Source organism: Mirounga angustirostris, unplaced genomic scaffold, assembly GCF_029215605.1.
Source record: "Mirounga angustirostris isolate CCGP_5_RB_7025 unplaced genomic scaffold, mMirAng1.0.hap1 SCAF_8, whole genome shotgun sequence".
Taxonomy (NCBI): domain Eukaryota; kingdom Metazoa; phylum Chordata; class Mammalia; order Carnivora; family Phocidae; genus Mirounga; species Mirounga angustirostris.
In genome coordinates, this window is record NW_026991716.1 from 39,090,063 (window position 1) to 39,111,641 (window position 21,579).

Here is a 21,579-nt window from a genome sequence, read left to right on the forward strand (position 1 = left end):
AGACAGTAACAGATAAAAATGGGGGGCGATTTTATTAGAATCCAGGGATATCAGCCCTGGGCAACTGCCGAGGGCAGCTTCACATAACTCTTCATGGGGGGCAGTGGCCGAATCTTGCGGCCAGCCCAGCCCCCTTTGCGGTGCCATAGCCCACTGGAAGGCCTCTTGCCCAGCCAGCGGTTCCGCCCAGCCTTGCCGATGACGCGTTTGTTGTGATCGACGTTGGACACCCGGCCTACCGTTGCCACGCACGTTTCCAGAACCTGACCGAAAAAGCAGATGGAAGAGAAGGCACCTCGGGGAAAGAACCTGACATTGTTGCCTGTGTGACTCTGGGGAGGCTTCTTACCCTCACCGAGAGAAGGGAGAGGACAGGAGAAAACCACAGCATAATTGAACCTGAGTGCAGGTCCTATGGTAGTTGAAAACAAAAGGCACTGTTCCCTCTCCCATTATAGTGCCAGCCTGACAGGGCATGCCTAGTCACATGGCAGAAAGGGACACGCCTAACTCAGGGTGGTTCCTAACATAAAACACCTGGGAACTATCCTAGCCAAGAAAGGTACATTCCAAAAATTCCTCCTCTGCTGATCCTTCCCACGTGTACCCCCACACACACCTGCATCTGTCTTCTGGAGGGCAGCTGGATGATGGCCGTCCCATTCACTTTCCGTAGCAACACACCACACGTCCCTGGAGAAGGGAGAAGCGACTCTGCCACCCTCCACAAGGGAGGAGTTGGGGGCAAATTTATAAGGGGACATACCCCATACCGTGCCCTTGCTTTGCCCTTTGGGAGCAGACACGCTGAAGCAGGATGCGTGCAAGGTTTTAGGTCAAAACACAAGCACCTCTCCACCCTTGTTTTCTGTGTTTTTTCCTTCCCTTTCTCTGCCAGTGGACCACACCTGGCCCCAGAGGTTCAGAGCATTGTGACTTCAGGTACTCTTTGGCTTCCCAAATTGTAAGACCCCCAAGTAGCTCATTTCCCCATACCTGCAGCTCGGATATACTGGGCCCCCCGGCCTGGCTCACTCTCCACATTGTTGATGAGGGTCCCCACAGGCAAGGCCCCAAGAGGATGTGCGTCCCCTTCCCGAGCAGCAACTAAAAGACAGAATTTCTTTTTTTTTAGAAAAAAAAATTTTTTTTAAGATTTTATTTATTTATTTGACAGAGAGAGACACAGCGAGAGAGGGAACACAAGCAGGGGGAGTGGGAGAGGGAGAAGCAGGCTTCCCACTGAGCAGGGAGCCCGATGCGGGGCTCGATCCCAGGACCCTGGGATCATGACCCGAGCCGAAGGCAGTCGCTTAACGACTGAGCCACCCAGGCGCCCCTAAAAGATAGAATTTCATCAGCCCTAGACCCTTTGCAGCCTCCAAGCCCATACACATCTGGAAGCCATCTCTTACCTGCCATTCGGCCTATGTGGTCAGAGTTCAGGATGATATCTCCAGCCTGCATGTTTTCTGTGGCAATGATCCAGCGTTTCCGGCTGCCCCCAGCAACCAGAGCTATGTCTGCTGATCTGTTCAGGGTGAGGGACATATGAGCAGACCATCTAGGCAGCCCTACATCTTCTGAAAAGCCACAGAACAGTCACGCAGCCCCACCATCATCATCTCACATCCCAAACTTGCCTACAGGGATCATAGCGGACCATGATGACCTTCTCCTCAAACGGTCCTGGCTTCGTTTCCAGCTCAGGCCGGAACCGCAGAAAGTCAATCATGCGATAACGCTGCTTGTGGCCCCCGCCAATACCATGCACTTGGATTCGGCCTGTGGTCAGGAAAGTGCAGAGACATGACCCAAGTCAGATGAATCAGCTCCCAGCAGTGGGAACAGGCCCATCCTGGGCAGAAAGCAGTACTTCCTAACATTATGACACAAGCAGAAAATAATAAAAAATTTGCACAGCACAGTGGGGTAAAAGGGGGTGGGGAAACACCTACATGGAGCTTGATAAAAACATAATTATAGGATATTGAAATTATATAAAACCTCCAGACAAAATCTCTACAAATTACTGAATTCAGTAAGTTTACCGAGAGTGATGTAAATAATGGTCAACTGTTGTAGATTTCTGAAGGGCATGAAGAAGAATGTCATGAACTTCATGTGTATGTTTGGTTTTCTTCAACTACCTAGATGGGTCTTTAGGAGCACGGACCACCTTTCTGTTGCATTGTATTCTACTCTCTCATTCTTACACACATACTATATACAGAAGGAGTCCAATAAATGCTTTTTATTTACATTCCTCTCCCTGTCAAGGAATAGACCTAGATCACCACATCAAAAACCAATGATTTATTGTATGGTGACTAACATAACATAATAAAATTAAAAAAAAAAAAAAAAGAAATAGACCTAGAGTCCTAACATGTGTTTCCCCTTTAATGCTTAAATCCTCTTGCTCTTGCTCTCACCTGTGTGGTTTCGGCCCCCAGACTTCCTCATCTTCACTGGTGTAATGGTGTACTTGGTACGACTCTTCCAGGACACAAAATTGGCACTAAGGGCCACGGAGGTAAGCAGTGGGCGGCAGGGGGGCAACACTGAGGAAGAGGGCAGCTGGAGAAGGGTAGTACTTGTCACCTAGAGATTAACAGAAATCTCTTTGACTTGAAAGGTAACTGAAGGAGAAGCCCCGGAGAACCAAGGGTGAAGGCATAGACCAAGTAGCCTACTTCCTTCTAGGAATGTCCCAGATCAGCTGTCCAAAAACTCCACCCTTCACTGCTTGCACACATACCAGGGTGGAATGTTTATCTAGGTGTATATGTGTTGATTATCTCTCCTTATTTGATCCTTTAACCTCTGAAGTATTTCTTCAATGGAATGGTCTCCTCTTGGTGCATCTCCTTCCAAATTTGGCTCAAAACTCTCCTTCTCTGGGAAACTCTTCCTTCTTTAAACAACTCCCTTTTCCAATGCTGGTAACTTTCCCACATCCATTTGCCACCATCAGCACCAATGCCTTTTGCCCCTCTGCATTATGTTTCTGGGAGTTTTCCAGCTGTGAATGGAGGGGAGGGATGATTTCTGTCTTGTTCCCTGCTGTATTCCCAGCATTTTAAAGTAGGTTGCTTTGGTTTTGAATTTTAAGTATGCATCTGCTAAACTCTACCATCATCCAGAAAGGTCCAGAGAAACAAGATTTACACTTTTCTTTTCTGTGACTCACCAATCACCCACTGGGGACACTGAGGATACCTTCACTTTAGGCTCCTAATCTCGTTATTTTGCCCTGCATTCTCTAACCTCAGCAATAACTCATCTTCAGTGGTTAAGAATCCAGGCTTTTTTTTTTTAAGATTTTACTTATTTATTAGAGAGGGAGAGAGAGCACAAGCAGGGAGAGGGGCAGGCAGAGGGAGAGGGAGAAGCAGGCTCCCTGCTGAGCAGAGAACACAACATGGGGCTGGATCCCAGGACCCTGGGATCAAGAGCCCAGGTTTTGAAGCCAGATTGTCTAGCTTCAATACTTGGGTGTATGGGGCACCTGGGTGGCTCAGTCGGTTGACCGTCTGCCTTTGGCTCCAGTGGTGATCTCAGGGTCCTGGAATCGAGCCCAGCGACAGGCTCCCTGCTCAGCAGGGAGTCTGCTTCTCCCTCTCCCTCTGATCCTCCTCCCCACTTGCGCTGTCTCTCTGTCTCCAAAAAAAAAAAAAAAAAAAAATCTTAAAAATTACTGGGTGCCTGGGTGGCTCAGTTGGTTAAGCAACTGCCTTCAGCACAGGTCAGGATCCTGGAGCCCATGGATCGAGTCCCGCATGGGCCTCCCTGCTCGGCGGGGAGTCTGCTTCTCCCTCTGACCCTCCCCCCTCTCAGGCTCTCTCTCTTAAATAAATAAATAAAATAAAAATTATTTTAAAAATACTTGGTGTGTGACCTTGGACTGATCAGTTTTCTCATATGTAAAATGGCAATGATAACTACCTTATACAGGGGTTGAAAGGAGCTGCTTTATTTAAAATGCCAATTACTTATGCTTGGCTTATGATTGGTACTCAATGTCAGTTATTACTGAAACCTGTAAAATACTTTCACTTCCAATATCTCGTCTGAGGAATCCAGAGGCCCTGCGGGACAGCAACACTTAATAGAAGAGAAAGCTGAGGCTGAGAGTGATTTATCCAAAGACCCAGGCCGGCGTGATTCCTGACCAGGCTCACATCCTCCGCCTCCCACCCCAGGGTGCCCTCTCCGGCGGCCCGAACAGAAGCAGCCTCATTTCCAGATAGGGTGAATTACCTGGGCGGCCGGGAGCAGGCTGGGGCCGAGGGCGGGGGCTGGGGGCGTCAGGCTCAGGGAGCCCAGAGCGCGAGTCAGTGCCCTCAGAGCCATGAGGGCACCCAGGCTCCGCCGGGGTCAGCACACCACCATTACTTCTAGCCAGGCCGCCCGTCGTCTCTAGATGACGCTAACAGATCTCGGTGCCGTCGCTCCCTCCTGACGTAAGGAGGTGGGCAGAGAACCCGAGACCAAGGTGGATACACACCTCCTTTCCTCCTTGCGCGTGGTCAAAGCCAATCCTCGGGCGGCACTTACGTCGCGTGACTGGGGAGCAGGCCCCGCCCCTCGGAGCCGTCAAAACAATTGCCTCGAGCGGCAGCCATGATGAATTTAAAGGGGCAGTACCGGCAAGGGAGGAAGCCAGACCGACAGACTGCGGGTGAGTCTTTGAGGGTACTTCAGGGGCTGAGGGTTGAGGTCCGCTACCTCTTTTCTGCATTCCGGGACAGATGAACAAACCCCCACCAGCCGACCTCACACAACTCCAGACAAGCTGAAAAACTCCGCCCCTCGCGAGTCTTCCCGCCCCTCGGCGTCCAGACAGACAGACAGACGGCCTGCCCCGCCCCCTGCGCTACCGACCGACTCCTTGACCTCGGGATTGTCGGGCCCCTGGGTACTCGCCCGGGACGCGGAGCTCGGCGGCCCACCCGCACTTCCCCCATCGCCCCCGCCCGTCTCACTCTGTCCCCACCCTGGGCCCCAGGGCAGGTCGACAGCCGGAGACATTTCTCGACCGCATGCCCAGGCTGGGAGACCAACTCCCAGCGCCGCGTTTCCCTGTGACCCTACGGCCGCTCAGAAGACCTGCCACTCTTTCCTGCATCATCAGGCGTCCGAGAGGCACCCTAGGGTGACTCCTCTCAGAGCCTGTTAGTAGGTGGTCATCACAGAGACAAAGCCATGAAAGTGAATGGGTCAGGAGTGACCAGGTCTGCCTCCTCACCCTTTCCCAGCACGCCCCTTGCCGCAGGTCTCAGATCAAGTCTCATTCCCTTCTTGGGAGAAAATAGGTCTCGTGGCCTGGGGTGGGAGGTTGGCTTCGGGAAGGAAGAGGGACATTGGTCGCCTTTGAAGGCCTGTAGGTAGAGAGAGGGAGGGTGTTTGCCCTGAGTAGGGCTCTGTGCCAGGTCCTCTGGGTGGCTGTGAAGTGGTGAGAGAAGGGTTGGGAAGGCTGGACTTCTGGACTTTGGGCAGGGCCGATCTTTGTGAGTACCTGCCTACGGAAAGGGTTTCTTCCGGGCTCTGGCCTGAGTGCCACAGGCAAGGGCTGTGCTCTGTATACCGGTAAGAATATGGAAAGGTGAGAAACAAGGCTCTTTTGGGGAAGTAGGAAGAGAGCCTGACATCTGGGGGTTGAGAAGTATGGATTGAAGGCCTAGTGGGGAAAGAGGCAGAGTTTACTAGGTTTGGAGATGCTGGCCTTGGCTCTGAGTGTGACGCAGTCCGAAGACCTTGAGCTTTCTGGGGCCCTCTCATCTGGGTCCTGCGATGAAGGCACCTTTCTGCTTCTTCTCTCCCTCTTCCCTGTAACTTTGAAACCTGTACCTTTCCTATTTTCTGAAACCTCTGCACCATTTTCTTTATATCTCCTGTCTGCTTTAACCCTGTTTCCTTTGCAGTGTTTTCCAGACACCCTCTTGTGTTCCCTACAGTGCTGTGTCTCATCTGATTGCTTTTCCTATTTCTGACCCAAGCTCTCTTTCCAACAACTTTTGTATTCTCTTCCTAAGTTCTAAATCAGTCTGCTAGTTCTCAGAGCTTTTGTTCCTTCGATAGTCTTTTTTCATTCAATTCCTTTCCCTCTCTCTTTCCCACAACCTTAGCTTTGTGCTTAGTGTTGTAGGCTCCCTCCCCACTGGTTACTCTCTCCAATTAAACCAGAAGGTCACCCATACTCTCTTTTGTCCCTTCCCTTGGATCCTCACCACCCTCTAACCAAGGTGCTCAGCCTCTCTTTCTTATCTTTACCCCCGCTGAGCTCTGTTGTTTCTCCTCAGCCCAGGCAAGGTCCCCCTGGCCAAGATGTCAGGCCTGGTGTTGGGGCAGCGGGATGAGCCTGCAGGGCACCGGCTCAGCCAGGAGGAGATCCTGGGAAGCACTCGGCTGGTGAGCCAAGGGCTGGAGGCCCTACACAGTGAACATCAGGCTGTCCTGCAAAGTCTGTCCCACACCATTGAGTGTCTGCAGCAGGGAGGCCATGAAGAAGGACTGGTACACGAGAAGGCCCGGCAGCTGCGACGTTCCATGGAAAACATCGAGCTGGGGCTGAGTGAGGCCCAGGTGAGCGGAAGGAGGTGATGCCAAGTGGCCCTTGGAGGAGCATTTGTCTGATTGGAGTTTTGGGGTCATTTAGGATCGCCTTGTCCTAGATGCTTGCATTCATTCATGCAGTAAATATATATTAAGCCCCTACTTTGTGCCAGGCACAAGTCCTCTGGGCACTGGAGGAACATCACTGAACACAACAGTCAAAAATCTTCGCCGTCTCAGAGCTCACATTCTAGCTGCAGGAGGCAAACAATACACAAATAAAGTAAAGGATTCCGTATGTCAGAGTGACAATTGCTAAGGAAAAGGGATAAAAATAAAACAGAAGGGGAGGAGGGGGACAGAGAAATGATACAACTATAGATAGGATGGTCAAAAAAAGTCTAACTGAAAGGTGTCATTTGAGCAAAGATTTGAAGATGAGGGAGTGAGTCATACAATAAATGAGGGAAGAACATCTAAAGCAGAGTGGGTAGTACCTACAAAGGCCCTGAACTGGAGCCTATCTGGTGAGTCCAGTGAGGGACCAGTGTGGCTGCAGTAGAGTGGATGAGGTGAAGCAAAATAGGAAATGAAGTGCAGGGGCACCTGGCGGGCTCAGCTGTGGAGCGTGCGACTCCTGATCTCGGGGTTGTGAGCTCAAGTCCCACACTGGGTATAGAGATTACTTAAAAATTAAAAATCTGAAAGGAAGGAAGGAAGGAAAAAAAGAAAAGGAAGGAAGGAAGAAAGAAAGAAAAAAAGAAAATGAGGTGTAAGAGGTAGAGGGGTTAGGAGTCAAGGGGACAGATCATGTGGAACTTGTAGGTCATCACAAGGATGTTCCTTTTACTTTGAATGAAATGAAAGTTATTGGAATATATAGAGCAGAGGAGTGATATGGTCTAACTTAACATTTTAAAAGGATCATCTGGCTGCTGGGTTGAGAACAGACTCTAAGAAAAAAGGGCAGAAACAGAGAGACCAGTGAGGAGGTGATGGTAGTCGCCCAGGTGGGAACCGATGGTGACCTGGCCCAGGGTGGTGGCTATGGAGGTGGTGAGAAATTGGATTCAGGGTGTATTTTGAAGGTAGAACCATTGCTACCCAACCCCTCCTCCTGGCCTCTGCCGGTCTTGCTGCCTCCCAGTAGGCTTCCCTCCCACTTAATCCCAGAACGCTCCAATCCGGAGTCTGGCGCTCACGGGATGTGCCCACCTAGGTGATGCTGGCTTTGGCCAGCCACCTGAGCACAGTGGAGTCGGAGAAACAGAAGCTGCGGGCTCAGGTCCGGAGGCTGTGTCAGGAGAACCAGTGGCTCCGGGACGAGCTGGCGGGCACCCAGCAGCGGCTCCAGCGCAGCGAACAGGCTGTGGCCCAGCTGGAGGAGGAAAAGAAGCACCTGGAGTTCCTCGGCCAGCTGCGGCAGTACGACGAGGATGGGCATGGTGTGGTAAGCGCACGCCAGCAAGGCTGGCTACGGGGCAGACAGCTGGGAGTCACCAGAGACAGGGTGAGGGTGGGGGTGGGGTGGTAACTGCTCATCAGCTGCAGGGACCCGCAGTGCTGCGTGACCTGCCCCCACCCGGCAGAATTCAGGTCCTGACACCAACTCCAAATAGCAACAAGGTGGAAACCGTCTTCACTCATTCAGTCTACATTTAGTTACATGACAGCTGTGTATGCCAGGCACTGCGCACTCTGCTGGGGATGCCACAGTGAACGAGGCAGACGGAATTCCTGCTCTCCCAATTAGAGGTTTTGGGGTTGGGGGGAGACACACAAGCACCCGGACAATTCCAGCCCAGAATCCTAAGTGCTACAGTGAGGGAAAGCATCGCACAGTCGAGCAAGACCCTCCTAAAATTTGCTCTCAAGATGTATGAAATATAACCCTCACTCAACAGTCATGTACTTATCTCTCTGCCTTAGGCGGCGCAAGAGGATGTATGTGGGGGAGATGTAAAGAACTATAAGAGAGTTCCTGCCCTCTCAAGCTTATAATGTAGCTGTAGGGCCAAGGCTTACACACGAGAACACGTATGTGACGACACTTCAAATGCTCACTATTGGATGAGTGGTTCAGTCAGTAATGGGAGGAATTCCAAGATTGGTTCATGGGGACTGGGATGGCCTGAGAAGGATTCACAGATGAGGTGGGGTACAGGGATGGGTAAGATTTAGGTTGGATTTTTTCCTTGTACAGGTTAGGAGTTGGGCTGGATTTTGATGGATGATGAGGGGAAAGGAGGAGCTTTCTAGACTGGGGGTGGGTATGTGTCAATAGATAAGGCTCCAGGGCTGGTGAGCTGATCTCTCCCAGGGAAAGTGGGGTGATTTGCATGGGACACATTGACAAGGCTGGATGGGAGGGTTGGAGGTGTTTATACAGGGCTGACGTGCCTGGTGGGGCAAAGCAACTTTCCCCACGTGGAAGAAGGTGAGACAGTGAGGGTTGGGCACTGAGTTGAGAGGGAGTGACGGCAGATGATGGGGACGAGGCTGAGCTACACGCTTTGGGTATGCTTTGGATACGTGTCAGTAAGATCAGACACACTCCCTGCCCTTAGGAAAGATAGGGCAGACATATAATCAGTGTAAACACACAGGGATCAGCACTGGGCTATAATTACAAGAACTGAGGGGGAGAGGGGTGGAGGCTAGAGAATGAGGGTGCTTAGGAAGCTCTCAGTGTGAAAGAAGGAGACTTACAAAACAACAGCAGGGTGAGATTGGTGGGCAGATGCTGGCCTTCCCAGCAGTGGGACATGAACAAGAGTCTTCTCCACCGGTCAGTGATTTCACAGGTTAGAGGGGCCCTGAAAAGGCTACTGGGGATATCTTGGCCTTAGACATTCTGCTTCTTCCCTTCCAGGAGGAGAAGGAGGGTGATGCCACCAAGGATTCCCTGGATGATCTCTTCCCCAATGAGGAGGAAGAAGATTCCAGCAATGGCTGTGAGTCTGCCTTTGGAGTTGGAGGGTAAAGAGGGGCAGCAGAGGGCTGGTCCCAGTTGTGGCCTGCCTTGCATACGGGATGCTCACCATCCAGAAATAGGTTCTTCGCTTCCCCTGGAGATAGGGCAGGAACTGGGCTACTGCTCCCATTTTCTCAGCCTCCCCATTATTCACCAATATTTATTACACAGTTAATGTGTCCTGGGCCCTATAGTAGGCACTAGGGATACCGAGTTGAGAATGACAGAGTTCTTGCCCGTAAGGAGCTCAAAGTCGAATGGGATAATGACCCTGGAGTGAAAGAACATGAGCTCCTCGAGGGAAAGAACCAGGTCTTTCTTATTTTCGTATCCCTGACACAGTCCCTGGCTCATGCTTGCTGAGTAAATTTTGTTGAATGAATGAGTGATTGGGTGAACGAGTGGGGTTGTGAGGGGCACAGGGACCAGGGAGTGGGCGAAGGAGGGCCTGGTGGGGGGGGGTGGGCACAGGCGCAGAACGAGATGCGGGGCGGGGGTGGGGAGGGTGGACAGCAAAGGGGAGAGGAAGAGTGCCCTGAGGACGTCTCCTGTTCATTTTCTGGGATGGTTAGTGTCCCGTGGCCAGGGCACCCAGCACAGCGGGTACGAGATCCCAGCGAGGCTGCGGACACTGCACAACTTGGTGATCCAGTATGCTGCCCAGGGTCGCTATGAGGTGGCTGTACCGCTCTGCAAGCAGGCACTGGAGGACTTGGAGCGCACTTCTGGCCACGGCCACCCTGATGTCGCGACCATGCTCAACATCCTTGCTTTGGTGTATCGGTGAGGCCTGGCCTCTTTGTCTCCCAACTTTGCCTCCGGGTTCCCATCTTGATCCACCTTTGGCTCCCATTCCTCCTCTCCAGAGGGTACCTCTTCTCCCTGCTGGGCCTCCCAAGTGACCCCACTAGGGGCTTTCTCCTGCACCAGCACTCTCGTTCTTTCCATACCTGAGCCCTTGACCTCAGAGCCGCTCATCTCTCAGGCTCTTCGCTTCTCTATTCCCTCCTTTGGGAGGGTCTCTTTCCCTCTCTGTTTCCATCTCTTGCATCCTGTAACTGGTCTCCTCTTGGCATGGCAGTGTTCTGCATCCACATATAGGCGTGTTGGTGAACTCTCACTGCTCACCCCCGGACTTCCTGTCTCCTCTCTGAGGCCCCAATCCCTAAATGTACCTCATTCATACCGAAGGGAAGGAGGGAAAAAGATGGCTTGGGGGCCGAGTTCAGGGTAACCCCTTGTCACTTCTCCTCTTCCAGGGACCAGAATAAGTATAAGGAAGCTGCCCACCTGCTGAATGATGCCCTCTGCATCCGGGAGAGCACCCTGGGCCGGGACCACCCTGCTGTCAGTACTCCTTGCCCTCCTTGCCTCCTGCTCTTTTGGCTTCTCTTGTTTGTTTATCCACTGCCCTCAGCCCACTCACTAGCGGTGTTCAGGGAGGAGGTGTGAGGGCTCCTTTTTACCAGGCCCTGTCTGCTAAGCCCAGTGGTTCTCAACTTTCTGAGACACAATGATTCTTTCTTATAATTAGTATTTTCCTGAAGCAGAATTCATAGACACCGTAACTGACCTACACATACAATTCCAAAAAATGTTGAGTGATACCTTAGTCATATAAAAATGAGGAAAGTAACTTACAATTCAATAGGATATGTTACAATGAAATGAAAACACGACATGGTAACAGTTTTATTGAGTACAATTACAGTAAAAGACATAATATAGCAGATAACTTACAATATAGTATGATCTACAATTTTAGATTTAGAAAAAGTGAGACCAGTAAGACATTGTATATAAGAAATATTAAAAAATGACAGAGCAGGGGTGCCCGGCTGACTCAGTCAGAAGAGCCTGCGACTCTTGATCTTGGGATCTACGCTACGCCTCACGTTGGGCATAGAGATTATAAAAAAATTAAAAAATGACAGAGCAGAAGTATTGGTGGATACAAGATTAAAAACCCATGTCAGACTCAGTAACGACAGGCCAGATTTATTCGTATATGATGAGAGAAAGAGAAATGATAGATTGTCACAGTGGAGAAAATGAGAAAAAGATATTTTTTGCAAATGAGCTGACTTTATGAAAATAGTTCCTTATGTTACAACATGTGATAGGGATGATGTAGCTGAGAAAACAACTCCCCTCTTGATACCCCACTAAGTGTCAAGGCTTACACTGCTCGAATGTCTGGCCGGACACTCCAAAGTTAACAGACCTGTCCCACACGTGCAGAACATCTGTACCATCCTTACCTTCCCGAAGGTGATAGTGCCCCCAGTCTTCATGGCAACCAAAAACCACACCAAACCCCACCTCCAGAAATATCTACAAATCCCCCTAGAGGGCGGTCCCACTCCCAGAGAGAACCTCAGAACCTCCAGGTCAGCAGCTCCCCCCCCCACCCCGCCCCACCCCGCCCTTAGGCTTGCGGAGTCCTCTTCTCTTGGGAATCGTGCAGTGTGGGGCTCTGTTGTGCAGGGGGAGAACCTCCAGGCACCCACGCTGAGGGGACAGGCCTGTCTTCCCAGGTGGCTGCCACACTCAACAACCTGGCTGTGCTCTATGGCAAAAGGGGCAAATACAAGGAGGCCGAGCCGCTGTGCCAGCGAGCACTGGAGATTCGAGAAAAGGTGCCTGTGCTCTCTCATTCTTCCCTGATGCTGTGGCCCTTCCTCCACCATCTTTCTTCCAGCCTACCCTCCTCCCTCATGTTTTTCCTTACCCACCTTTCTCTGCCTTGTTGCCTCTCCTGTCATTCCCTTCTCCTGCTCCCCACATGGGTATGTGCGCACATGGTTGTACACACACACAATCCTAGCCATCCATCACTCCTTTACTCCTTCTAGGTCCTGGGCACTGACCACCCAGATGTGGCAAAGCAGCTGAACAACCTGGCCCTGTTGTGCCAAAACCAGGGCAAGTATGAGGCCGTGGAACGCTATTACAGGCGGGCCCTGGCCATCTATGAGGGGCAGCTGGGGCCAGACAACCCTAATGTAGCCCGGACCAAGAACAACCTGGTAAGGGAGGAAGGGAAGAAGTCAGTGGAGGGAGGGGAAGGGAAAGCACCCTACTGTGGTATGCTAACCTCGTCACCTTTGTGCATCTGGGGCTGTCTTTGGGGCTGAGGGATCTGCCTCATTCCAGTGGGAAGGCGAAGACCCGTAGCTTTCTGGGGGTAGAGTGAATACCCTTGACCCTGCAGCTAGAAAAGGCAGTATGGAGAGGATCTCTGGGGAAGGTTATAAGGAGACCAAGAAGTGGAAATCCCTGAGCCCTGCTGAGACCTTGTCTCCGTCCTGTGGTTTTGCCTTTCTGCCTACAGGCTTCCTGTTACCTGAAACAGGGCAAATATGCTGAGGCTGAGACGCTCTACAAGGAGATCCTGACGCGTGCGCATGTGCAGGAGTTTGGGTCTGTGGATGGTGAGTGGGGTGGGCCTGCGGAGGGAGCTGTAGGATGGTGAAGAAATGCAGACTAGGGGTGCCTGGGTGGCTCAGTTGGTGGAGCATCAGACTCTTGATCTCGGCTCAGGTCTTGATCTCAGGGTCATGAAATCAAGCCCTGCGTTGGGCTCCACCTGTGGAGCCTATTTAAAAAAAAATGCTGACCAAAGGTAGGGGGTTAGGCCCTAGTGCTTCCCAGGCAGAGCCAGACCACTTTAGTTCAGCCCCATGGGCCTCGGCTCCTGGCTCCCCACCATACTGTCTAGCTCTGGTCTCTAACCTTCACCCCATCCCGTGTATCACCCCTAGATGACCACAAGCCCATCTGGATGCACGCAGAGGAGCGGGAGGAAATGAGCAAAGTGAGTGTGGGGCCCAGCCTGGGGAGCCTGAGGCTACCAGGGCCTCTGGCTTACTCCTTGCATGAGCGTAGCTCCTTACCTCTTTCCCACCTGACCACCAGTCCCAGATGCCCAGTGCCTTCCCCAGCCCAGCCCACACCCTAGCCCCCAGCCATCTGTGTGCTCTCATCTCCGGCTTCCCCTCTGCTATGTTCTGCAGAGCCGGCACCGAGAGGGCGGCACGCCCTACACTGAGTATGGAGGCTGGTACAAGGCCTGCAAAGTGAGCAGGTGAGCTGCTGGTGAGAAGCTGGCTTGGCCTCCCACGCCCTCCATCCAAACCCTGAGCCTGGCCTCTGGGATCTTTTCCCTTCTTCCCTTTGGCCTTCCCTTGGCTCTGCTCCCTCTCTTTCCTGTTTCTTTTCTGAATCCATCCTCACTCCTTCCCACAGCCCCACAGTGAACACCACTCTGAGAAACCTAGGAGCTCTGTACAGGCGCCAAGGAAAGCTGGAGGCAGCCGAGACCCTGGAAGAATGTGCCCTACGCTCCCAGAAACAGGTCAGTGACCCGGAGGGAAAGGAGGTCCGGAAGGTAGGTCCTGGGGATGGGGGACCACCAAGGCTTCTTTAGAGTCTCAGAAGAATAAGAGAAGAGGCTGAGGAGAAAGCCAGGAAAGGGAGGTGAGACTCTTTTGTGGTTGTGGTTGTTTTTAAGTGTGTTCTTACCCCCCCTCCCCTTGCCCTTTATGGTCAGGACTCCCAAGTTCAAGGTTCACATCACTAAATTGGACTGCTAAAAGGAAAGCAATGTCCTTTAACAATTTGAAGAATTTACTGAGGAGGGCCGTGGGTGGTACAGGTAAGGGGGTTGAGGTTGAGGGGAGCCCAAAGTCACTTTCTCAAATTGTGGGTCATGACTCATTAGTGGGTCTTGAAATCAATTCAGTGTGGACCATAGTGAAAATTTATATCTATTTGTAAGTAGGAATACATTGCAAAGAGAAGAGGCGAGTACTTTCCAGTATGTGTGTACTGGGACATCACAAGGAAAAATGTCTCCCCTGTTGGGGCTGATGGTGAAAAAAAGTTTGAAAGCCCCAACCTGAGGAGCTAAGGAGTGCAGATTCCCAGCGCCTACCTTTTCCTTCCAGGGCACGGACCCTATCAGTCAAACCAAGGTGGCCGAGCTGCTTGGGGAAGGTGACAGTGGAAGGACCTCTCAGGAGGGCCCTGGGGGCAGCGTGAAGTACGAGGGAGGTGAAGATGCTTCTGTGGCCGTGGAATGGTCAGGGGTGAGTCTCATTATTGCCCCTTGATCTCTCCGGCTCCCTCCTGCTGGTGTGGTGAGAGGCTCTGGGCCTGCCCATGTAGGACATGAGGGCATGTTGTCCACACTGCAGTTCAGTTTGCCCAGCCCTCTCAGGGGGATCTGCAAGCCATCTATTGATAGGGCTCTTGTTTTCTTTTTCTTTTTTTAAAAGATTTTATTTATTTATTTGTCAGAGAGAGAGAGGGCACGGGCATGGGGAGTGGCAGGCAGAGGGAGAAGCAGGCTCCCCACCGAGCAAGGAGCCCGATGCAGGACTTGATCCCAGGACCCTGAGATCATGACCTGAGCGAAAAGCAGATGCTTAACTGACTGAGCCACCCAGGTTTTCAATCACTAGGCTTTTGGGGGAGGCGGGATGGTGTGCAGGATAAATGGCAGCAGTAGACTCAGAAGCCAGTCTGCATGGGCTCCCCTTAGCTTCTGTTCCCTATCCCTCTCTCCCAGGATGGCAGTGGGACCCTGCAGAGGAGCGGTTCTCTGGGCAAGATCCGGGATGTGCTTCGTAGAAGCAGCGAACTCCTGGTGAGGAAGCTCCAGGGGACTGAGCCTCGGCCCTCCAGGTACACAGTGAGACTGAGATATGGCAAAGCAGACCAGTAAGCCCTTGCCTCCAACTCCTCTTGGCCCCCCATCTCTGGAGAAGTGTCTTGGAGAGAAACATGGAGGAGGTCAATGGGATGGCCATGGCGAAAGAGTTTGGGAAAAATGGGTGTTGGGAAAGGTACCTGAGGAGATGCCAGTTACTGCTGAAGATAAGAGTGTGCATGTGTACTCATGTGGGGGGGGGTGTCAGACAGTGGGTAGGCCATGATCTGATGCGTGCGGCAGTGCCCAAGAGGCCCACGGTGTTAGGGCCTCTAATAGGGAAGAGAAGGGGCCTCAGTTCTTTCTTTTTGCATTGTAGCAGCAACATGAAGCGGGCAGCCTCCTTAAACTATCTGAATCAACCCAGTGCAGCACCCCTCCAGGTAAGAGCAGTGCTTGGGAGCATATTGGTGGGTGAGCAAGAAAGGGGAGCCATGGGACCCGTGCCGCAGGAGTTAGGGAAGAGGAGAGAGTCCTGTGGGTCGAAGACTCCAGCCAGGGAACTGGAGTTGGGTAGACAAGAATCAAGCAGACACCTTGTTGGGGGTGGTGACCACTACGGGAGTGTTTTGGGCCAGAGATGGTAGCAAATAAATTAATCAGGAAGGGAACAGGAATTGATGTTCTCTAAACTGGTACTTTGGAATTATGAATAATTCAAGAATGATTTGGGGATACCAACTGCTCTTCCTCCGGCAGCCACCATATTCTTCACCTTGGGGACTCAGTGGCAGATGAGAAGGGAAAAAGAAAAAAAAAGTATTAAATCATCTACATTTGAGAAAACAATAACGACATGTTAATGGCAACTGACCATTTTTATCAACACATTCAGAATTTAGGCTGATATTCATGTGGCTCTTCTGAGCATTCTCTCCCCCAGATCGTGGCCTTCTTGAACATCCTAGCAAAGGCTACAACTGCACAGAGCCCCAGAGCTTGGGATTGAAGTTACAGGCTCCATCCTAGCTCTAGAGATAGACGGCAGCCATGTAATGGGTAGACTCCAGGGGACAGTCTTTGGGAGGCCAAGGTCCCTGGGCTGATGACATTGTGTTGTCTGTTTCAGGTCTCCCGGGGCCTCAGTGCCAGCACTACGGACCTCTCTTCAAGCAGCTGACATTCAACCCACCCCCCAGGTCTGCTGGGTCCCCCCCACAGCCCTCTCAGCATTCCCTATTGCTCCTGGCTCTTCCAACCCCAAGGTGGGACAGGGAAGGGAGAGCAGTTAACCAGAAGATTGCTGCTGCCCTTAGGGTCTTGGCTCCCTCCTCAGGAATCCCCCTCAGGAAGGACCCTCAGGACATCCTCTCCCCATAGTCCTCTAGAGTAGCTAGCTCTGAGGCCCCCAAGATGCTTAAAGAGCAGACGCGCATCTCGGAGATGGAGCCTGCTGCTGGCGTTTTGGTCAGAGGTTTTGGGGCTGGCCAGCCAAGTTGCCTCCCTCTGGCCTCTCTTGTTCCCTCTGCTGCCTCACTTCAGGTCCGTGTATTTCACTTTTCTTAAATAAAGAATCAGGTAACCGTTGTGCCTCTTGAGTCCTGACCGAAGAGGATAGGGAGCAAGGGTTGTGTTGGGGCCCTTCACAGAAGGGCAAGGGACAGTGATGGATGGGGCAACACGAGAAGTGTTGATTCTTGGATCTCTCCTCTCTTCCTTCCCGTTTGTATCCTCTGCAGCAGGGCCTGCAGGAAGGCATCTGGGGGATGGGGGAGGAGGCCCGCAACCCAAGGAGAAGGTGCTATGGACTGGGTTGTCAGGGACATGTGGTGGCCATGTGGCAGGACCCTGGAGTCCTGGCGCCACTGCTCCTGGCCTGTGAGGCCCTCTGTGGCTGCCCCTCCTCCTCCCAGCTGTTTGGGGGAAGGGAGGTCTAAGCAGGCCTGGGGGGCCCTCCCGAGCCAGAGCGGGATGAGGCACTCACTATCCATCCCCTCTCAGCATATTCTGGAGGCCTGAGCAGCAGCTGGGGCCCATCTTCTAAAGCTTGACTCCTTCTGACCCGCCTCCTACACCCCTTGCTGCTTTCACAACAAAGAAAGAATGTGGGGGTGGTGGCGCTGGGAGTGGGGGGTGCCTGGAACAAGGGCTGCGCTGGGCCTCCCCACAGCTGGAGACTTGGCCATGCCCTGCGGCCCAGACTGCCTGGAGATGGACTTGGGATAAATTTGTCAGTTTAACAGCCTTCAGCCAGGCATTCAGAGCCCAGTGTGTTTCTACCTTTTGGTTCAGATTGGTCCAGAGCCAAACCAGACCCCAGCCATGCACTGGTCCCTCACTTCTCCAGGCTGTACCTCTCCTGGGGTTCCACAGTATCTCCAGCTTACCTTGCTTGGGGATATCAACAACACCCTTCTGTTCTAGGTCTCCCTCAGGATTTTAGGTCGTTGAGAAGTGAGCCAGAGCCTTTCGCCTTCCTACCCAAGGAATTTGGGGGGAACTGTTGTCAGAGCCCCCAGGAAGGCCCAGAACTGACCATCCTCTCCAGGGGCCACGAAAGTCACTTTGGTTCCCCGCGTCCCTGCGGAATGGGCGGTAGGCACAGCCTATGCTCCCCTACCTCGCTCAGGTTCCCCGCACTCCCCAGGGCCTCCCTCCCTCCGTCCCCTAGCCATCTCCAGACCCCTCCCCCTACTGCGAGCTCCTCCCCGCCACGACGGGGAGGGGGCGTCGAAGGGGCGGGGCGCCGCGCGGCGGCCGGCGGGGAGGGGGCGTCGCGGGGCGGGGCCTGGCGGCGGCGGCGGCACCAAAAGCGGCGGCGGCGCGCGAGGGCTCGGAGGTCTCAGGGGCGCGCGGCTCCGGCTCGGGGCGCCTCGGGCTCGGGCTCCGGCTGCGGCTGCTGCAGCGGCGCCCGCGCTCCCGTGCGCTCGGCCCCCCGGGCCCGCCGCGGAGCGCAGTTCGAACGCCCGCCGTGCGCCGGTCGGCTCCTTTTCCCGAGCCTGCCGCGATGGCAGCTGCGCCGGGAAACCCGAGCAGCCTCCGCCGGCTGTCCCTGCTCAGCGTCCTGCTGTTGCCGCTGCTAGGCGGTGAGTCGCGGCGAGCTGCGGGAACGGGGCTCGGGAAGCGCGGGAGCCCCGCGGGCAAGAGGGGGTACCGGGGAGGTGGCTTTGGGCGGCTGGGCCGGGCAAGACACCCTGGAGTGGTGGAGAGGCGGGCGCGAGGTCCCGGCGCCGGGGGTGGCGAAGCCCCCGCGGACTCGCCCGGGCCCCTCTTCTTTCGCGCCGCGAGGACGCGTTTCCAAGCCGCCACAGAGTTTTCCCGGCCTGAGCGGAGAGTTTTCTCGGGAACTGCCGGGAGTTGCTGGCTCCCGGGCCCCGGTGGGGAGTTTCTTTTCGGGAGGGAAACGGCTCCCTCCCCACTTAGGGGGGCGCGGTGAGGTGGCTGGCGGCGAGGGAGTCCCCCCCAGCAGTCTCAGCCTAGGTGAGGGGGGCCGGCCTGGGGCCGGATGCGGGACCGACCTGCGCGGCGCAGAGCGCGGAGCTTTGTTACCCACGCCGGCCAGACGCTCCCGGCTTCCCTCCTCCAAGTTCCCGGGCCAGGCTGGGACCCTTGGTGGCCCTGCTGGTGCGGGCGGGAGAAAGGCAGAAATAGGGGCCGCCCCGTCTCCTCCAGCTCCTGGGCCCGAGCCCACCCCCAGCCGGGTCGGATCTGGGGAGCGGAGAGTCCGAGGCTGTCGTGGTGACTAATGTGTGAAGGCCGCTGCCAAAATCGGGCATGGCCGGCCTGCAAAGGTGCGGACGGGGTTGTTCTGCTCCTTCCTGGATTTCCATCCTGTCTCTCCGCACCGAGGAAAGAGAAATCTCTCATTCTGCGGGCAGAAAGGCAAGAAGAGTTCATTCTGCCCTTTCTTGGAGGGCCTCAGCGTTTTGATGAGGGTGTGGCTTATATATACAGGGCAGACAGGACCCGACCCCCCCTTCCCCGCGGCGCCCCCCCTCCCCCCGGCCGCCTTTATTTCCTGGCTTGGTCACACCTGAGAGTCACCACTGAGGTGTTGAAGTGCTTTACAGGAAAGCACCAAGCTACCTGCACACCACAAACGGCCTGGATTGGAAACATCCCCCCCCCCCCCCCCCCCCCCCCGCCAGAGAAACCCACAACACACAATCTTTGGTGATGATCCTGGCAGCAGCCCTTTCTGGGGGGGAACTCTGCCCAGGACACCTGGTCCTAGCTTAATCACTTTCCTCTTTCTTGGAAGAGTGGCCATAGGGCGGGTGGGGGTAGAGAATTGCCTTTTTTGACGTCTCCCTGGCTTGCCAGCTGGTGAGGGGTTTTGGTGGTGATGGACTTAACATCTCCCCCAGCCCTAGTTTAAAAGGAGAGGTAATTGGAACCCAAGACGGAGAGGTAAGAACAAGCTCCTGGGACTCGTAGGAGGTGTTTCTGGAGCTGCCCTGTGTTCCCTGTGATGTGTAGGGTGGTTATTGCTCGTGGCAGAACGCACATCTGCTCCCAGAGGAAGTATGGAAGTTTTTTTGTGCAGCCAGGATCGGGGGCCCAGCCATATGGACGAGCAGCCCCAGCTCATAGGCTTCCTAGGTTGGTGGCTGTTTGGGTTTGGGTTGTGTGGGTCGCCTGATCTGGCTGTCTTCACTGCTGATGTTTAGAGTTCTGGAGTCAAGGGGAGATTCTGGTGGAGACCCGGTCCTTGTTCAACAAATACTAAATTCCTAAATTCCTTCCATGAGACGAGGACTCTGATGTTAATTGATGTTAATCCGATGATGGGTGTTTAGTGGGGGGGGGGGTTCCTGTGGGGGAAAGTTAGGGCAGGCTGAGGGCTTGGGACTGGAGGTCTGCAATCTCCTCTGGGGGTGGGGAGATGTCTTGTGCTCAACAAAGGAACATTTTAATGAGAGCCTTAAATCAGTTCCACCAAATGTGCCTTGGTGTGGAACCTGTCCATATGCTGTAAACAGTTTCAGCCCGGACCGAGGCGCCTGCTGTCTTCCAGTGAAATCCGGGACTCAACCCACCCCGGGACGGCATGACTTCAGGGGGCAACGATTTTTTTAATAGATTACAGTAGAATTTTTCCATCTCATTGTTTAACTGTGTCAGTAACTGGAGTTTAAGTGAGACCCTGCTGTTAATAAGGCCAGAGTGAGGGACCTAGGCTAGCTTGGTTTGTGGATTGGACCATTTTGAAGTTTGGGTAATTATGCTGTAAATGGTTGAGTAGTGTTCCAAACTTTGAGATTCCTGTCGTGATAAATACGGTGGAGGGGGAGGAGAGGGCTTGACGTTGGAAATCTGGGATTCTTAGCCCCAGCTGTTTGTATGGTCAGTTGTGGTCACTACCCATTCCTGTCATCCCCTCCCCCCCTTCTTCCTTTCAGGCTCTTGTGTCTTAGGGGAGATTGAGTTGTCACATTAAGAGCTAGCTGTCCTGCAGATTCCTCGAGGCTCTGCAGCCTGTCATTCAGGCCTAGGAGTTGCTTTTATCAGTGATGGGTTTCCTCAGTCGTTGGGATGCAGGAGGGCAAGGGTGATCTCTGTACATCGCTTGCTGAAGAATCTAGTCACACTCCTGGCGTTCAGAGCAGGGCTGAGTGGTGGAGAGAGCTCAGGCAGGGGAGACGAAGTATTTGGCAAAACAGCAACTCAAATTTTGACAGGCCCTGTGGCCCTGGGCAAATTTCGTGACCTCCCAGTTTGCCTCCTCTGTAAAGGGACTTACTTCCTGGAGTTGTGCGGAGGATTAAATGTAATGAAGTCTATAAAGGGCCGTTTTCTCGTTCTTCCCTCTCCTGAGGTATGCTTCCCACATACTTTTCCAGCCTCACAGTCACCCCCAACAAGAAACGTTTTCCACCTACTGGAGCCTTTCATTGCTACCCAACGAGTCAATTTACCGTCCCCTGAAACAGGTGTGGTTTCTCAGCCCTTTCCTTCCTCTCGGGCCAGTCCTTGGTGTGTGTTGCCTGGCCCATCTCTCTCTTGCCCAGCCCCACTTCCTCCCCAAAGCTGTCCCCGTTCTCCTGCCAGAAAGAGGCCTGTAGAACTTTTGGACTGTGTCATTCTTAGGACACATCCATATATATATTTTTTTTAAAGATTTTATTTATTTATTTGAGAGAGAGAGAATGAGAGACAGAGACCATGAGAGGGAGGAAGGTCAGAGGGAGAAGCAGACTCCCCGCCAAGCAGGGAGCCCGATGCGGGACTCGATCCTGGGACTCCAGGATCATGACCTGAGCCGAAGGCAGTCGCTTAACCAACTGAGCCACCCAGGCGCCCAGGACACATCCATATTTTTGCCCCATTTTGAGTTTTAAGTAAAGCGCTTCCCCCTTGTAGAATTCATTATGGGATCATTTATAATGGGTCC

The 21,579-nt window shown here is 53.5% G+C and overlaps 3 protein-coding genes across 7 annotated transcripts in view; 2 read left to right on the forward strand and 1 right to left on the reverse strand.

Annotated features, from left to right (window-relative positions):
• Positions 1–13: 13 nt before the first annotated feature.
• Positions 14–4,456, reverse strand: MRPL2 (mitochondrial ribosomal protein L2). The gene is made up of 7 exons (XM_045869972.3): positions 4,264–4,456; positions 2,436–2,604; positions 1,644–1,785; positions 1,416–1,531; positions 997–1,107; positions 620–693; positions 14–263 (listed from the first exon to the last, which is right to left on the reverse strand). Exons 1-7 carry the CDS (start codon positions 4,354–4,356, stop codon positions 51–53), a joined length of 918 nt encoding a protein of 305 aa, XP_045725928.1. The 5' UTR covers positions 4,357–4,456; the 3' UTR covers positions 14–50.
• A 120-nt stretch (positions 4,457–4,576) lies between these two features.
• KLC4 (kinesin light chain 4) lies at positions 4,577–16,772 on the forward strand. 5 transcript variants are annotated; one of them, XM_045869935.3, is made up of 16 exons: positions 4,577–4,684; positions 6,306–6,588; positions 7,778–8,008; positions 9,431–9,512; positions 10,105–10,315; positions 10,792–10,879; positions 12,070–12,171; positions 12,388–12,561; positions 12,867–12,966; positions 13,297–13,349; positions 13,549–13,619; positions 13,781–13,889; positions 14,482–14,622; positions 15,105–15,220; positions 15,565–15,628; positions 16,315–16,772. In XM_045869935.3, the coding sequence occupies exons 2-16, from the start codon at positions 6,331–6,333 to the stop codon at positions 16,363–16,365; spliced, it is 1,851 nt and encodes a 616-aa protein (XP_045725891.1). In that variant the 5' UTR covers positions 4,577–4,684; positions 6,306–6,330; the 3' UTR covers positions 16,366–16,772. The 5 variants fall into 5 exon arrangements, 4 of the variants coding, with proteins under 4 accessions (XP_045725891.1, XP_064453687.1, XP_045725890.1 ...); XM_064597617.1 differs by lacking the exon at positions 4,577–4,684 and adding an exon at positions 4,801–5,278; XM_045869934.3 differs by lacking the exon at positions 4,577–4,684 and adding an exon at positions 4,801–5,237.
• A 1,188-nt stretch (positions 16,773–17,960) lies between these two features.
• PTK7 (protein tyrosine kinase 7 (inactive)) overlaps positions 17,961–21,579 on the forward strand; it is a 61,454-nt gene continuing 57,835 nt past the window's right edge. The window contains exon 1 of the mRNA XM_045869967.3: positions 17,961–18,271. Coding sequence (XP_045725923.1) covers positions 18,193–18,271 — 79 coding nt within the window. The 5' untranslated portion in view covers positions 17,961–18,192. The remainder of the gene's footprint in view (positions 18,272–21,579) is intronic.